Consider the following 17,452-nt stretch of genomic DNA (forward strand, 5'->3'; position numbering starts at 1 on the left):
ACATAATATTATATTAAAAAAAAGGAATATAGGATATATTATATATATATTATCCTGCTGGGAGTAGCCATCAGAAGATGGGTACACTGTAGTCATAAATGGATGGATGTGGTCGGTAACTATACTCATGTAGGCTGTGGCATTTAAACGGTGCTCAATTTGTACTAAGGTGCCCAAAGTGTACCAATAAAATATCTTTCTAAATATATTGTACAGTAGTGTATATGAAATAATATGTATGCTTGTGGATTATGCCTGTGACAATATGAAAGTGTAATCTTGGAGGATGTGAGGTTTCGATATATTTATGTTAATGCTCCCAATGTTTTATTGTCCCCTGAGCAGGCAGGAGTAGTGAGTGCGTTTGCACAGACCCTGCGCCGCTACACCTCTCTGAATCACCTGGCCCAGGCAGCGCGAGCCGTCCTGCAGAACACGTCCCAGATCAACCAGATGCTCAGCGACCTCAACAGAGTGGACTTTGCTAACGTGCAGGTCTGCCTCTCTCATCACACGCCGTCCTTTGACTTCCTGTCTCGGGTTCATGGATCTGTTCAGCTCACTCTGCGTGTGTGTGTTTGTCACAGGAGCAGGCGTCCTGGGTGTGCCAGTGTGACGAGAGCGTCGTCCAGCGTTTGGAGCAGGACTTTAAGGTGACCCTGCAGCAGCAGAGCTCTCTGGATCAGTGGGCCGTCTGGCTGGATAACGTGGTCAACCAGGTGCTGAAGCCCTTTGAGGGCAGTACCAGCTTCCCCCGCGCCGCACGCCAGTTCCTGCTCAAGTGGTCCTTCTACAGGTACAAGGCTTTCTAGAAGTACTTCTTTTACTTGAATAGTGCAGTATTTCCAATGCACTTATTTCCGATCAGTTTGATTGGGTTTGATTACGTGATCTTCTGAAGAGATCTGCGTCTGGTTGTGGTTTTGTTGTGGTAGTTTGTAATGAAACCCTCTGTGGCTGTGGTTTCAGCTCCATGGTGATCAGAGATCTGACTCTGCGCTCGGCCGCCAGCTTCGGCTCCTTCCACCTCATCCGCCTGCTCTATGATGAATACATGTTCTATTTGGTGGAACACCGTGTCGCCATGGCTACCGGAGAGACGCCCATCGCCGTCATGGGGGAGGTGAGGAGATCTGATCTGATCTCACCGCTTGTGTTTCGAGTTGAGCACATGCAGGCGTTTCTTTTGGCTCCGTGGCTCTTTATGAAAAGAAAATATTGCGGGTGTGAAAAGTTTTTTTAAGGAGTTTATTTAAATAACAGTGTCCGAGAGCATATACTGTATACACGCGTCAGCAGAATAGAACTCAGAACTTTATCTGAGGCTGTTTTTACAACTAGTATTAAACATAAACTAAAAGCATTATTATCAGTAGATTTTTTCTACTATATACATACATTGATAAAATAATTATAATGGTTAAATTTATTTCGATCGTTCCATCCATCCATACATGCATCCATCTGTCTATACAGTTAATCTAAATTATTAATGATTTATTAATTATATCCACCCATCCTAATAGTAATGGTATTGATAATAATATAAAAGTTTTACACTTTAATATTTATTAATTTACAATCATCTTGTAATATAAATTATCTCTCTCTCTCTTTCTATATCTTTATTAATTATTATTATTATATAATAAAAAAATTCTGCTCAGAAGTAATATTTACCTTACACTTTTGTCTTTCTGGATAAGATTACACTAACTTTTGGTAAACATTTGTTAGTGGTAAAATTGTTGGTTGTGGTGGAAATTTTCGTCCAATATTGAATTTATTTAACATTTATTTAACATTTTTTTTCCCGTATTTACATTTAAATGTTTCTAAAATGTAATTAAATATAAAAATCTAGCATAAAAATATGGTGTTGTTTTATCATTTGTTGTCGTCTTCACATTTTCAGTTCAGTGACCTCAGCTCCATGATGCCATCACTCATGGAAAAAGGTAACGAATGTGATCCCAACCCAAAGCAAGTTTCTGTCTCTTTTTTTTTTATGGTTCATCTGCACTGTATCCAACATCCTTCTCTCTTTTCCTCTCCCAGACGCCTCCTTCTCAGACGATCTGGCCAGTGACGGAGACATGTCGAGCATGAGCGAGCCGGCGGTGAAGAGAGAGCGAATCGAGATCAGTCCCTCCCTGCAGGAGATCTAAGAGCAGGACCACCTCAAACAGCTGCCGGTGGTCAAGAGAACACTTACCTGTGAGGTTTTTCTGTATCTCGAGGGGTACGTAGGTCTGTTTAGGGTCAGTGTGTGTGTCTCCCGCTCGCCTTTAGGTTTTCTGCGACTGTGAAACAAGAACGTGCTGGTTTTGTGATGTCTCTTCATGTGCCATAGTCTTCTTTCAGTGCCTTAGATGAGAAAAGAAACACTAGAGCAAACCTGTCTCTCTCTTTCTCTTTGATTTTCTCTCGTTCTGTCGTTCCCTCAGCCGTGCCTCTAACAACAGAATGAATGTATCGTCTCAGAACCTCAGATGTCTAAAGCACCTTTTAAAGATGGTCACATTTTAGACTTTCTGCCTCGGCTGTTTCCTCAGGCGTAGATGCAACCTGCTGACCCCAAAGCTGCCCGCTCGTCGCCCCCAAACCTGCTGCACATGCCAAGCCTTTTCAATGCCGTTTTGTAGATAAACCCCGGCCATATGAGATGCCTAGTCTATACCTCAACCGTTTGTAGTTCTAACGAATGAATGTCTAACTTTTAATACGATTCCGAGATTATTGGACTCTGAAAGCGGCCCGTTCTCGTTCGAACGCTTCGGGATGTACATACACCTACTGTATTGATGGAGATGGCTCCGTTTCGGATGAACCCATCAAAACTGGTTCGTGAAACTTTCTGCTCTAGTTTTGTAGTTACTTGACGAGTTCTTAGATGTTTGCAGTGGTTAAAAAGAGCCTAGTCGACTTGATCTATTGAACGTACCTGTGTGTGAGCGTGCGTCTGTACACGAGGCCTGCGGAAGTAACTGGAAGTGAGTGTGCACTCGACAGCTTGTGAATAGTTCTTGTGTAACATACATACAAGCTTTTTTATTTTTGAAGAACGATGAAAAGAACTTCCTTTACATATTTAAGTAGATATTGTGTAAATGTTATTGCAAAAAGAACGTAAAAGGCGACAAGATAGCTAAAAGCTTTTTTCTAGAAGTAGAGAACCCCGAATAGACACGTCCCGTAACAGAATATGCCTCATCACCTGGTGCTGTACATCTGATGTTTTAGTTTTCACGCTTGTAATGGAAACGGACATAAAGCTGGAAATGTTTTTCAGGAGCGATGTCGTTTTCAGGATCCGTTTGTAATTGTTTTTGACGATGTTGTGCTGAACCCGGTCGGGATCTTTTCTGGTGCCTGGTAGCGGCCCGTAATGGGTGCCCTACATGTCCCTCTCTGCGATTTTACAAAGACAAAATTCATTTCTACTAGCTTTGTGTTTTAGTTTTTTCTCACTGTGGTTGGTTGTGAGTGTCAGGCTCTGTACTTTAACGCCTGTCATGGTTCTCTGCCTGTTGTGTGCTTTTGGAAAGGGAATTTGCTCATCAGTTTTTTTTTAAGGCCGTTTTAAAGCTTCTTGCTATGGATTATTTTTATGGAGGTAAATGCAATTCTTCTCACTACTATATTGATACCTTATTTTTGTGTCTTTAAAAAAATTCTTTATTTAGCCTCAACTGCTTAGTTCGACTGTATTTTGTACTGGTAAAAAGTGTAATAAATTTGTGTAAGCCACTTGCTTGTTGTGTAATGACTGACACAGACTCGTTTTCCATATTAAAGCTTTCTTGAATACTCCACATACATACATCCTGTAAATATCAGAACTTTATATGCATTATATATCTTACTCGTTCACAAATTTGCACTAAAAATGAAAAGAAATGTACATCCAGTTCTTCAAACTTGAAATAAATGTGTGGCTTGCGCACTGAACAAACAATTCTATACAAATAAAAGTAGAGGCTGGTTGTGGTCCCTTATTCAAGGGCATACTTGACCTAGAGCAATGCATCATGGGTATTAGCAATTTTCCCACATCACACAGTATATACAATATTGATTTCTCCTCTCCAGGGCTGTAGCATGTGGACAGTTCCAGCAGTCCAGGGGGGTTAAAAAGTGCAAACGTTGTGCCTCTGTGGAAGTGCTCACAAAGAACAGCCAGCCATGTATTTTCCTGTAAAATAATAGAGATCAACATTAGTTCTCTGGTGACATCATGCTGTTATTATATCTTGATTGCTATTTCAAGAAAACACAGCAAAAATGGGTCGGTTTTAAAATATCCTAATGTCATAACATTAATATCTGTTGTTTTCATAGATTTAAAAGCATATCATAAATTTAGTCAAGTTTTTTTTATAGCCAGAATTTTATATAGCCATTTAATTTTTTTTTTTTTTTTTTTTTTAAAGCATTGATGGTTATGACATTATTACTTGAAAAAATAAATGTTAACTAAAATAATAAACACATGAATTATAAACAAAAACGCACACAAACACATTTCAGCTAGAATCATTTTCATTTAGTTTAAATAAAAATAAATACTATTTCGACACTTAACTAAAAATCACAAGACACCACAAAATTACTTTAAAATTAAAATTAAAACTGAAAAAGTAAAAATAAAAACATTTTAAATAAAAACTAATAGTATCCGCTACTAAAATGACATTTAGGTTAATGTCAAGCTGAACAGACATATTTCAAATATTGATACATTTTATCAGAAACCAATATAATCCTCTTCTCCGCTGAATTTTTGCAATTTACACTTGAATGGCTAAATATTTACATTCATGCATTTTACAGATGCTTTGACTGGAACATGGAACGCACTGTTTGAGTTACAGAAGAAAAAAAGGAACGTTATGTATGTACGTTATGGAATAAAATACATCTGAGAAAAGCTGAGCTTGTTGGTTTACGGTGACACTAACATGGACAAACTACAAACTGCTGGAGGGAGCGAAACCATGTCTTTACTAGGATATCATAGAAACCTATTTTGAATTCGACCAGAAAGCAACCATCTAGAGAACATCCTAGCAACCACCTAACAACGAGATATCTGACTGAGGAAATGAGCTGCTTATGAGGGACAAAAAGTAGGTCTTGCCCCCACCTGTGGCGAACCTCTTCTTCACCAGGGACATGCGGTAGCGGCTGCCCACCAGCTCCACGTCCAGGCCTGAGAGAGATGCCCCCGATCCCACGAACTGCACAGCCAGGCTCGGGGGAGGACCGCGGGGCACCTCCAGGCACTGCCAACTGGCACACAGCGTGCCAGACCCTGAGACCCAGAAACACACATTCACAGAATCATGCTCATGAGTTCAGGTCACATATGTGCAAGAGCCTTTGGAAATAAAAGGATCTCAGAATATCCTAATGGTGGCAACTTTATAATAAATATGTTGCTTCCAAAATGTTCCAACTTGTTGCATCTTTCCCAAAAAAACTCATGACTATTCGATCAAAAGGGTGCTTTTACAAAATACTGAGCAAAGGGTCTGAATACTTAGGACCAGGTGATATTTCCGTTTTTCTTTTTTAATAAATCTGCAAAAATGTCAACAATTCTGTGTTTTTCTGTCAATATGGGGTACTGTGTGTACATTAATGAGGAAAAAAAAAATTACTTAAATGATTTTAGCAAATGGTCGCAATATAACAAAGAGTGAAAAATTGAAGTGGGGATGGATACTTTCTTTACCCACTGTATGTATGTATATATATATTTTTTTTTCTTAAGAATTTTCATTTTGTGGAATAAATAACGCTATTAATATTTTTAATGACATGAGGGTGGGTTTAAAAGAATTCCCCTTAAATATGAATCAGGAATAAGCGCTCAAAGAGAAAGGTGAGGATGAACAGGTGGTGGCAGCACTGACCTTTACTGTGATTGGTTGGAGAGAGATTGGACAATTTCCATAGAAGTCGTCTTTCCTCTGTGTTCCTGTGAAACAACAACAAATAAAACTGGTTCTCTTCATCTCTCATCACATATTCACTTAATTTTCTTCCCAGTACTGTGTTATTAAGACCAGTCAGTCACACACACTGCTTCTCACCAGGAAGCGGGCGGCTGGCACTGCAGGTCGGTGGCGGTGTGATCGAGGGGCAGCAGCACTTGTACAGAGGTCAGCTGGGTGAAGGGAGCGGTTGCAGGACAGCAGTGGTAATCCAGAGACACACGGGTCACTGTTCCACTGCGCTGACACTCAGCCGACAGCAGGAGGGGCGCACAACCTGGATCCTGAGAGGACGCCTAGGACAGAGTTCATTCAAAAAAACTCCAATTAACCTTTTCTAAGATGTCATCCATAAAAGGAATATTCTGAGTTCAATGCAAGTTAAGCCCAGTCAACAGAAAAGAATAAGAAAATATAAATTAGTCTTCATTTAGTCCAATGTCTTTCCAGGACACTAATAATGGAATAACTAATAATGGAAAAAATTATGGCCAATTTAGGCAGGATTTAAAAGCAGAAACTGGAAGCTTATAATTTTAGACAAGCATGCACACTGTTTATACCATCTGATACAATGTTAATAATTTTATACAACCACTTCGACACTTTAGGGTTGGTAAGATTGTTAATGTTTTTGAGTTTGAAGTCACTTATGCTCACCAAAGCTGCATTTATTTAATCAAAATACAGTAAAAAATTACAGTATTATGAATTTTAACTTTTTTTTTTTTTTACAATGTAAGTCTGTCACTTAAGATCAACTGAATGCATCCTTGCTGAATAAAATTATTCATTGCTGAAAAGAAGTATATATATAAAAAAAACAATCTTATTGAACCCAAACTTTGGAAAAATAGTATACACTAATTATTTAGTGACTTCAACATTATTTGAGCTGTAAAGCTGTTTAAATAATAATTTGTATGGTGTTATAGCAAAAAAAAAATAATAATAATAATAATTGACTAAAACTTTGCAAGAGCACTATTAAAACAATATTAAACATTATCAGATTGGCCTCAATCACAATAACCAAGGTTTTTGCCAAAGAGTAAAAATGAATTTTGGTGGCATGTTTTATTTTGAAAGCGGGTCATATTGTAATTCAAGCACTCATTAGGTTTGTGTTGACTGACCTGGTATTTTAGCAGAGCCACATTGTAATAGGAGGCCTGCGGGTTGAGCTCTGCCTCTCTCTGCAGGTGGAGTGTCAAGGCCGGCATGTTGAACCAGAAATCCTTGGTGTCCCGGTCACTCTGTGACGGGTCGCTGCAGGTACAAAAGACCAAAGATGCTGTCCATAGAGCTTGTATTGAGCCCAGTCCAGGTCAGTTTTAGTGTTCAAGAGCGTCATACCTGTAGAGTAACTTCTGGTTGGGTAAGAAGTGGTCCACTCGAGAGATGTTCACCAATCTGAAGCTTAATACTGGTGTGTTGGGGTTGGCAGTGAAAATGCGAATGATGCCAGCAGGAAAGGACATAGTGAGGTCACCGGTGATCTTAACCAGACAGCTGAAACAGACACACAGCGAAACACTTTAAGTTGGAGCAACAGTGTGATAAAAGTCTCTGTCCTCCAGATGGGGTGAAAGAAGCTCAGACGGACCGGTTGTGTTCTCCTCCTTTGAAGAAGGCGTTGATGTACTCTGTGATGGCTGCGGCGACGGGCCAGGACTCCTGAGTGCTCAGAGAAATGGGACTGGGCCCTCGAGACAAACCTGCAGGATCACAGTTCAACATTATCATTAGAAATGTCAACAACATGCTTTCTAACTGCTAATTACGACAAAAACTTGACACATATGTAACCTTTGAAACTTCATCTGCTGCTGTAATTTCTGAGATTTTGTGGAAGGTGGATTAAATAAATGAATACCACACAGGGCTTGGGAGATGCTTCCTCTATATTAGATACATGCCTGTGGGCTATTGGACAGAAATAGCGATAGGACAGTTCCTGACTGTCCCCTCCGTAAATGTGCTTATGTGTACATTGGATTAGCATAATAAAATTACAGCAGAGCTCCTCGGGCTGTATGTCAGTGTAATTTATGATTAAGTTCTGTGATAATGTGGGTGGTTAGGGAAATAGGAGTGTCTCGGGTCACCTCGGGCTGGGCTGGGACCGCGGTTCTGCACCCCCCATTCGCTGGGACTGGAGGAGGATGAGGAGGTGAGGGGGGGACTGGGTTCAGGCAGAGGAGACGAGCACAGGGACCTAGACTGAGACACGACACAGGAAAAGGCCAAAATCTAAATTATGAACAGAGGATTTACGGTTCTTTCTTCTGTATGCTATAGTGTAGAATGCTATACTAAAATGAAATTCTAATTTATACAGTATAACATTCTTCATATAAACATTTACAATATATTATTTTTATTATTATTTACATATTATATTATAAATGCAGTTTTATTACCTCATATTAATTGGAAGACTACTTGAAATATATATTTTGAATTTAAAAAAAAATAATTATACACTTTCCCGTATTCTCTTACTTTCTCCATTCATTTGAAACTAAAACAACATTGATGTTAGACGAAAAGAGTAAAGTTCACATCCATGATACAGTATATATCAACTCTCTATTTTCAATAGATTTTCTCCTTGTGTGGATGGAAAGCTAGTGTTTTGTGGCTGGACAAATTGCCAGAGGCCTGTTTCTATATGTACTGTAATATTATTTGTTACCTTACAGTATACAGCAATTAAAAGCTTGATGTGGATTCTCAGTAGTGGTGTAAATTTAAAGCTGAAGTCAAGGGAGCAATCTGAAGCACCACATGAGAGAAACCGCATCTCATAAAACAAGAGATGAATGAAGGAGGCCGCAGCAGAGCCCGATTGAGGGATTTGTTTATAAGCTTTTAAAGAAGTTTAAGTGTGCGGGATGGATAGTTGGTGTCATAAAGTCTGTGGAGCATTTACCCGCTCACAGCCACTGAGTCTGCCTGAGGAGCGCTTGGACCGAACCGAGCGAGGGGGAGCCAATGCCAGACGCTCAGTGCTGTCCTGCCTGAAACCATGCTGGGAGACTGAGAGAAAGAGACCGACGAGAGGGAAGATAAAGAATCCAAACATGACAATTCTGTCATCATTTCTTCACCCTAATGTCATTCCAAACACAACAGACTTTTTTTCCATGGAACAAAACAATCTGAAAATGATCTTGGCCACTTTTAATAATATCAATATAATACATGCAAAAGAGCACCATGTATGCTATGTTTAAATCTTCAGAAAATTCACTGAAAGATTCACTGACATTTGACTATTCAAGTGAAAGGTAGAAATGTCTGATTCATAAATACTGAGTTGGAAATAAATCATTTAATTGTTCTGACTGATTCATTGGTGCATCAAATGGATCTTGCTAATGGATACACTTTGTGTGTGGTTCAAGTCTATGTTATGGGGACATTTTTTAAGTAAGGGGTAATTGTGTCTACATGTTTTGATGCCATTGTATATTGCCATTATATTGTCCAGTATGTAAGTCATTAAAACACCATATTAGTCACACACTAGTCTACAATACCTGGTTGTGTGTTAATATCCAGAAAGTTCTGGTCCTTGTCTGTAGAGAAGCAGAGGTCCTCCTGTGGCCCAGAATGCCGTGTGAGTCGTGGTCCGTTTCTACGAGGCTCATCATTAAAAGATCTCTGTTTTCTGATGGACTCATGTGTGACAGTGTTATTTGTAGTGCCCTCACTGAAAGGGTTATGCACCGAGTTCCAGTGCACCAGCTCTTTCTTCGGCTGAGAACTGGGGGCGGGGTTAGGACTCGGTGCCGGCCTATTACTATTGGCTCTGCCTTGTGCAGCTGCCTGCGCCGCCAGCGACGATTGGTGCGTTGGACTACCGATCATAGTAATAGCGAAAGGATCATCTGGGGACTCTCGAGGTGGGACGCTACGTTCTCTCTTTCGGTCTCGGTCTTTGCGAGAGGAGGATGGGGGAGGGAGAGTTTTAGTCTCCTTCAGAGAGATGGAAAAGGGATCGGCGCAGCCTTCCATGCCCCTGCTGTCTCTGGTGGGCCGAGGGGGAGGCGGGGCCCAGGCATCAGGTAGAGGCAGGTTGTCCTTGGGGGCGGAGCGTTGGAAAGCATCCAGGAAGGGGTCTTCTGGAGGAATGTGTTTACAGCTCCACACAGAGGGGTCCAGTTCTGAAGACGCCAGGCTGTGGGAAAAGGCCGGGAAGCTGAAGGTGGTGGGCTCGACGTCGGTTGGGGCACGTGGAGAACGTAGATTGGAAGGCCAGGCATTTGTGGCGTCGTCCTGCGGAAGAGGAGATCGACCGGGGGAGGGGTCGCGGAACGCAGCGAGGAAGGGGTCAGACGATCGGCTCACGTTTACAGAGTCTTTAGATTGAGATTGAGTGGATGGCCAGGCTGCCCAACCGGTGGGCTCTGGGGAAGCCCCAAGGGGCTGATGGGAAGGCGAATCCAGTCCAGAATCCTCCACATTCTCAGGAGAGGATGAATCAGAAGAGAATGCTGCATCTGCCAAACATAAAGAAAAGTCTATTACTGATCAGAATAGAAACTTCTTGAAAAAGCAACAGACTTGATGAGGAAAAGGCTGACTGCAGAAACATAATTCACATTCCACTTTGCATGCTTTAATGCCTACACAAGCAGTTCTGACAAAGCAAATCAATTCATTCTTAGAATATGGTAATGCACACTTTTAAAGCTTTTAATTCTCCATTTTCTAAAATGCTCTAAGAGGATAGCTCGTCCAGTCGATTGTCATCTCTCACGGAAATGTGCTCGGGGGAAGTGTGCTGCTGGAGATTTACATTCAGATGCAGCGAAGGAGTTCTGGAGCTGCTGTCTGCCAGCAAAGCTGTGGGACTTAAAGGTCGACTCCAGAGGAGGTCCAAACAGAGCGTCCGATCCCGATGCTGTGGAACTCAGCCTGCAGAGATGAGAGGAGGGAAACTGAGTGGGTGAACAAGTAAACCTAGGAGAAACTGAGGCCATTAAAAGGGTTATATGATGCGATTTCAAGTTTTCATCTCTTTTTGGAGTGTTACAAGCTGTTCGTGAATAGATAAGATCCCTAAAGTTGCAAAGACTGAAGTCTCAAACCCAAAGAGATATTCTTAGTAGAAGAGAATAAGAAGCTGACATATGATTTCTTCAAGCGGTCATATTTACCATGTTTACTATGGTAACGTTAATAATGTTTAGCGTGCATAGTCTTTTGCATCGCTTATAAATATTTCTGCCTTGTATGGTGATTATAATCCACATCGGATCAAGTTATTTCAAACACGTGCTGCTGACTAAGAGTGAGTTTTTAGCTCAACTTATTTTAAAAAGTCTTTAATACTGGTGTTAAAGCTGTTATCTTTCTGAAATGATCCGGATCGCTGATCTCTCCAGACACGGAGAAACTCTGCCTTTGTTCATTACCCCTCCTCTAGCCCCAGCTGGCCCACTTTGGTCCAAGGTTTTCTTCAAGCTAAAAAACCCTGGCCGTTGGCCCCAAGGAAGCCCTGACTAGGCACGATCAAGCCCCGGAAGTGACAGTGGAAACGTGACTGGCCCTGGCACGCACTAGCACACCCGGTTTAAGCTCGACAGTCGAAACATGGCTAGAAGACTGGAATAATAGCTGCTGAAATTTTTGCTTTGCTATTATGTGAATATTTTTAAATATACTGAAATATAAACTAGTTATTTTAAATTGCAGTGGTATTTCACAATATTTATAACTGTTTTACTGTACATTTGATCAAATAAATGCAGCTTCGGTGAGCATAAGAATCTTCTTATAAAAACATAAAAAACATTACAGACTGTAAACTGTTAAACGGTAGTGTTTATAACCTACTTTAATCTACTTTAAATAATCTAATAAAACACTGTTTAATTTAAATAATTTGAAAAAGTATTAAAATATTGATTAAATTTATCATTTTTGTTCAGTGTATCTTTACAACATGTTTACTTCTGACTCAACCAGTGGTGTGGGTTTGGGTTGAGACCAACATTCAGCATTTAGCATTTATGCATTTAAATCTGCATTTTTGGAAGTTAAAGCTTTCAGTGATTATACTGTGTGAATAATCTCTGTGTACCTGCTGTGATCTGGACTGGACGTGGATCTGCGCAGACCCTCCTGTTCTCCATCTGCAGAACAACAATCATTACCTCTACAGCACAGTATATTATTACTGAATAAAAAAATACAAATTTTTAATCACAAAGTTAATCAAATAATTAATCGATGTGATAAATGTCTGCAATTAAGCAATTTGAGTAATAGTGAGCCTGGGAGGAAGGCAGCCTAAAACCATTTTCTTCAAACCACTTACACACACCAAATGGCTTCCACTTTCGCTATTACTCTCAAAACCCACAATATAAAAATAGAGCTCAATCTGAGACTGTAATTACAGCAATTCAGCTGACCTGAGATCAGGTGCAGTTATGACACTGATCCCAGGTCAGCTGGATGGCAGATTGCTGTGATTAAGGTGTCAGATGCAGCTTGTGGGATAATGGCATCTATTAATGTGGACAGAGGTGGAGGATGGACATTGTGTGTGTGATTGTGGCCACTTGAGATGGCTTGTTGGAATTAGTCGCTGGAACAGTGCATGAGAACTGAAAAATGAATGATCTATAATGCAGCTCTATCTGAATGAGTACAGAAGTGGTCAGCGGAGTGTGACCGACCTCTCTGGGGAACACTTTCCCCTTCCCCTTCAGAGCGACCTGCTGAACTGGAGTTTCCTGTAATGGAGAAAAGTGACGCATGATAAATATTCACACTAGCATGATATACAAGTAACGTAATGACATAATATACATAATACAATATAGTCTGAGATAAAGAGGGAAATACAAGTTAACTTACGCGAGAGCTGCTTCTTTACTGACACCTACAGAATGGGATGAATGAAAGGAAGAGTCATAAAAAATCAAATTTAATCAATGTTGTGCACCATATTTTTAACAACACTTTTAAAATGGGAAAGTATATTGTTAAATTTCAAAAAAATGTTGTGCTTTTGCTGCATCTTATTTATTTTCTAGCCAACCAATATGACAGCAGTCATGGACTTTATTCTCTTCCCACTGAATAATCACTTTGTTTTAAAATACTGTTTACGTGTGGATTTTCTGAATAAACTAGACACAGACAAAAAAACACTATTTTTCAAAGATTGGATTACACTAAAATCTGAAGCCTTTGGCGAATACAGTCATTTGTTTTTGCTCTAGAGCGCATTTTAGCAGACAAACACAGTTTACAGACAAACTCGCAAAATCCTGGCTCACAGAAGTTGCAACCAATCAGATTAGAGCGGTTTAGTTAGTCTGTTTATGTGTTCAGTTGATCTGTTTACTCATTTATTCTGAAACTAAAATGTCAAATAATGGGAGAATAGCGAGACAACGTCACTATTATTTGACTAATACTATAATTACTATTACATTACTATTATTTGCATAGGTCTAATTTTAGCTATTAAAGATTAACCCCCCCCCCACACATCTTACCGCTCTGTTAGGGGGCAAGGTCAACGCCCCCACCGTGGCCTTCAGCTCCAATTCATTGGCTGCTGAGTTGCTACGGTTACTGCTGGCAACCGGTCGGATCTTGATGTGAAACTTCTTGGGCTCGTCATCATCGAAATCCGAGTCGCTGGAGTAAAAATTCCCTTCCTTCTCCTCAGCAGCACAACGTAGAGAGCAATGCAATTAAGGAGCAAATCCAGACACGATGCAGGATACGTATGTATTTGAACACAGTTACAAAGAAAACACACACAGAGTGCAAACACTCACACAAAACACAGCTGTTCTGAACAGCCTACAGACTGTGATGAGGTGCCAAAAATAACCATCCTATTTAGGAAGTCTACTGAGTTTCATATCCTTAAACCCTCTTCATGATGAGCTTCAATTCTCAGGAACCTCAGAATGAAAACAGATTTTCATCACGGGGTATCTGGGGAGAAATTGTTATTGGAAAGTAGACAGCAAATCCATCACTGTCCATTATCAAAAAATAGAAGTCTCTGTCCTGCCTTATCAAACCACACGTCTACACAATAACTTCCTTTATATCTGTACGTGATACTTTTGATGGTGTGAAGACAGTACTGCAGAAAATAATAATAAAAAGTAAACAAAGAAGGCAAATAAATCTCTCTCCTCTCCCTCTGCTTTAGACCATGTGGATGAGCTATGAGAGTAAAAATAAGTTTAGGCAAAATTGTTTGTTGTAGTGCTGAGGATATCCTTCTCAATCCTTAAATATCTACAGTAGGGTTCAAAAGCCTGAGGCCAAGTTCAAAATCAACCTGAAAAGAAACTTAAGAATTTCAGAAAGCTTTGGTATTTTCAGTCGTTTAAAAAAAAATCTTAGGACAAATGAAAAATCTTCAAGATTCTGATTCTAGGTCATTCATCAAAAAAGAAAACTAGTGAATTTTGTACAGATGTTTTTGCTTCCACTGCAGTACAAGATGCTCTTTTGATGATTGTCCAATCATGCTGGATCAAACAATTTTCAGGTTTTACACAAACTTGTGGAGGTCCAGCTGTCATCTTAGCTGTCATTCTTTTAAAACTTGGCTTTTTAGCATGCAAATTTGTCAACATTAATTTTTTTTTAATTTTCTTTTTTTCTGTTGCTTTTGGAAACTGTAGGGTCTGTTGTATTATGTTATATTTTGTTATGTTTTGATTAAATTGTTGTATCTGCATTGTATTTTTAGGTTGCCTGTTGTACATCTGGCCTAGGACTGCAGATGAAAACTAGCCTCTTGGCTGACTCTGGCATATTTTGACTTGTCATGTTAATATGCATTGTCCTTGTAATAAACTAAACTAAAAAAATTAAAAGAGAGACAAACTCAATACCAAGACATTTTGAAATTCATATTAATTTCATGTTAAACTGTTATGCTGATAATAGAACTATATTAAAATGAACTGAAGCTAGCAATCTCTGACTGTACGTGCATACACAGTTCTGCACACACACACACACACTGAATGCACTCCTGATGGCTTATTCTGAAGGATATCATTCTGGTTGACATCTGCACGTATCACAAAGCCCTCGTCGTCCACCTCGAGGGGCGAGTTCTACACACAAGCACAAACAGACAGCACAAGCTCACAATAAGAAACAACATTTAAAAGCACATGACATCAGCTGACTGGATGTGGTCTGTTTTACACTCATAAAGACGCTAATGCTGTTGCCATGGCTCATTTAAAATAGTGCCGCTGTTTTAGGAGAGTTAGTAGCGGCCTGATGTCTTACGTAAGAGCCTTAAACATGTGTGTGTTTTTGAAGGATTTTGGCAGTCAGTAGGCTATCACACATTCATTAAACGCCCCGGGTATTGCCACAGTTAAATATAGCTTAATGAGGTAACCAGACCTTGCCAAACACGTCACTCTGTCTTGCAGTGTATACACACAGAAGTCTGTGTAGAAAGAGTCTGCATTCTGTGGACAGCATGTTTCTGTTTACTTCTGGAGGAGGGTTTACTTAGATATTACAAATTTGTAATCAGAAGTTTATAATAACCTCCCCAAATTAAATATATAGAACGATGTTACTGGTTCTGGAATTGGTTCTTTTGAGTCAATCAAATGAATTCAGCATAACCAGTGCAGTTTGATTCAACAACAAACAAATATAAGCCAGTTCTGTTGATGAATCATTCCAAAGACATCCAGGTTTAGGAGTTACAGGTCTGAATCGCTAAATCAGAACATTTAATCAACATCTGATTCACTCATCGAATCGCAAATGATCATTGCTTTTAGTGATGTACATATTAAAATGAAATGAAATTGTTCATATGAAAAACACAATTCCAATAAATATAATATAAGCACATCTCTGGCTTCGAGATGTTCTCACTAGTGTAGGGTCTATGGTCTTCATACATATGTGTGCTAGTAAACTAACAACTGGTTTGAGATAAGATCACAGAAGTTTAATCACGTACAGCTGATGATACAAGACCAGTAACCACACACACACACACATGCACACACGCACACGCACACACACACACGATCACCTGTTCTCAGTGTAAAATCAATTCAGCAAAGAGAGGGTGTGTGTGTGTGTAAACTCACAAATGCATCTGCCACAGCTGAATCCCTAGAGGACAAAAAAACAGAAGAGGTATGAAAATCCATACAGTATATAAGAAGAATTGGTCATTTTGATTGCTTTCCTGATCTAGAACATTAAAGGGATAGTTCACCCAAAAATGAAAATTCTGCCATTAATTACTCAACCTCATGTCATTCCAAACCTAGTGTTGCCGTCTATGCAGGGTCAGAAAGCTCTCCAATTTCATAGAAAACACCTAATTTGTGTTCTGAAGATGAACCAACAGGTCTGGAACATCATGAGGATGAGTAATTAAAGACAGAATTTTTGGGTGAACTATCCCTTTAAATGTGTTGTGTTTCATATGATAGCATGACTCACGTTGAATCTGGTTCCTTGTCTTTCTTTCCCAGTCCAGGGATCCTGAAGGCTTTAGCTCGACTCTTTTTACTGTTCTCAGATACTAGTGGGGACAGATATTCCTCAAACCCTACTGGACCTTATCCACACAAACACACACACACACACACACACACAAACAGAAGTTTAAGAAAGGTTCGGAGATGTGCAGTACATTTGAAAGGACAATATGACAAACTATAAAACCTTGCATTTTTCAGAAGAATGATTTTCTATGGATTGCTATCCAATAAACCAGAAATGCAATATCTGGGGAAATAAGAAAGTGTTTTATCTTTCTGTGACTCACCGGGTCTCTCCTTCCCTGTTCCCTTCTGCTCTGTAAACTTCTGAATGAGGTTCTCAATGCCAATGTTCTCCACGTTCTGCTTGAATTCCTCATGGACCTGAAGGAGACAGAACAAAGATTTTTTATCAAGCACATCTAATCGAGACCACATTGACCAAAACAACTCTGAGCCAGAGGGGTAATTCGTCTTTATAAGACTTTCATCACAATTATAGGATGCTAAAAAGAATATAGGAGAAGGTAAAATCCCCAGAGTGAGCCGTACCTGCCCAACCTGTACATGTGTGTCTTCAATGGAGTGTGAATACGCTTTGAGCAGTAGTTTCATCTGACGTAAATGAGCTTCCTCAATGTCCTGAAATTTCTGCAGATGTAGAAGAACAAATGTAAAGAGAAGATATTTACCTCTACTGACCAATAGTACTGTTTAAAGGTTTGCAGTCGGTAAGACTTTTAAAATCATTTTATCATCTTATGCTCACCCAGGCTACATTTATTTACCAAACAATTTGGTAGCAATGTAATTATTTTTTCCCCTCGATTTTATGCATTCTTGCTTAATAAGAGTCAATCTCCTCAAACTTCTGAACAGTAGTGTACAGTATATCGTGAATATTTACAATATGGTGAGGCC

The 17,452-nt window shown here is 39.7% G+C and overlaps 2 protein-coding genes across 6 annotated transcripts in view; one reads left to right on the top strand and one right to left on the bottom strand.

Annotated features, from left to right (window-relative positions):
• The window catches only part of LOC113107251 (DNA-binding protein RFX2-like), a 35,988-nt gene extending 32,238 nt beyond the window's left edge, over positions 1-3,750 (top strand). For 3 of the 4 annotated variants that reach the window (XM_026269624.1, XM_026269623.1, XM_026269621.1), the window contains 5 exons: positions 346-495; positions 588-796; positions 970-1,123; positions 1,916-1,958; positions 2,059-2,175. In XM_026269624.1, coding sequence (XP_026125409.1) covers positions 346-495; positions 588-796; positions 970-1,123; positions 1,916-1,958; positions 2,059-2,168 — 666 coding nt within the window. In that variant the 3' untranslated portion in view covers positions 2,169-2,175. Of the gene's footprint in view, positions 1-345; positions 496-587; positions 797-969; positions 1,124-1,915; positions 1,959-2,058 lie in introns of all 4 variants that reach the window. The other variant, XM_026269622.1, reaches the window with a different exon arrangement.
• A 33-nt stretch (positions 3,751-3,783) lies between these two features.
• The window catches only part of LOC113107250 (F-BAR domain only protein 1-like), a 37,124-nt gene continuing 23,455 nt past the window's right edge, over positions 3,784-17,452 (bottom strand). The window contains exons 8-27 of one of the 2 annotated variants that reach the window (XM_026269620.1): positions 17,084-17,182; positions 16,819-16,915; positions 16,491-16,608; positions 16,130-16,154; positions 15,058-15,118; positions 13,523-13,707; positions 12,876-12,900; positions 12,695-12,751; positions 12,094-12,145; positions 10,807-10,925; positions 9,545-10,507; positions 8,935-9,041; positions 8,108-8,222; positions 7,606-7,717; positions 7,356-7,511; positions 7,136-7,268; positions 6,099-6,295; positions 5,919-5,983; positions 5,147-5,314; positions 3,784-4,195 (exon numbers count right to left, since the gene is read on the bottom strand). In XM_026269620.1, the coding sequence (XP_026125405.1) occupies positions 4,167-4,195; positions 5,147-5,314; positions 5,919-5,983; positions 6,099-6,295; positions 7,136-7,268; positions 7,356-7,511; positions 7,606-7,717; positions 8,108-8,222; positions 8,935-9,041; positions 9,545-10,507; positions 10,807-10,925; positions 12,094-12,145; positions 12,695-12,751; positions 12,876-12,900; positions 13,523-13,707; positions 15,058-15,118; positions 16,130-16,154; positions 16,491-16,608; positions 16,819-16,915; positions 17,084-17,182 (2,883 nt within the window). In that variant the 3' untranslated portion in view covers positions 3,784-4,166. Of the gene's footprint in view, positions 4,196-5,146; positions 5,315-5,918; positions 5,984-6,098; positions 6,296-7,135; positions 7,269-7,355; positions 7,512-7,605; positions 7,718-8,107; positions 8,223-8,934; positions 9,042-9,544; positions 10,508-10,767; positions 10,926-12,093; positions 12,146-12,694; positions 12,752-12,875; positions 12,901-13,522; positions 13,708-15,057; positions 15,119-16,129; positions 16,155-16,490; positions 16,609-16,818; positions 16,916-17,083; positions 17,183-17,452 lie in introns of both variants that reach the window. The other variant, XM_026269619.1, reaches the window with a different exon arrangement.

This window comes from Carassius auratus, chromosome 8, assembly GCF_003368295.1.
Source record: "Carassius auratus strain Wakin chromosome 8, ASM336829v1, whole genome shotgun sequence".
NCBI classification, from domain to species: Eukaryota; Metazoa; Chordata; class Actinopteri; order Cypriniformes; family Cyprinidae; genus Carassius; species Carassius auratus.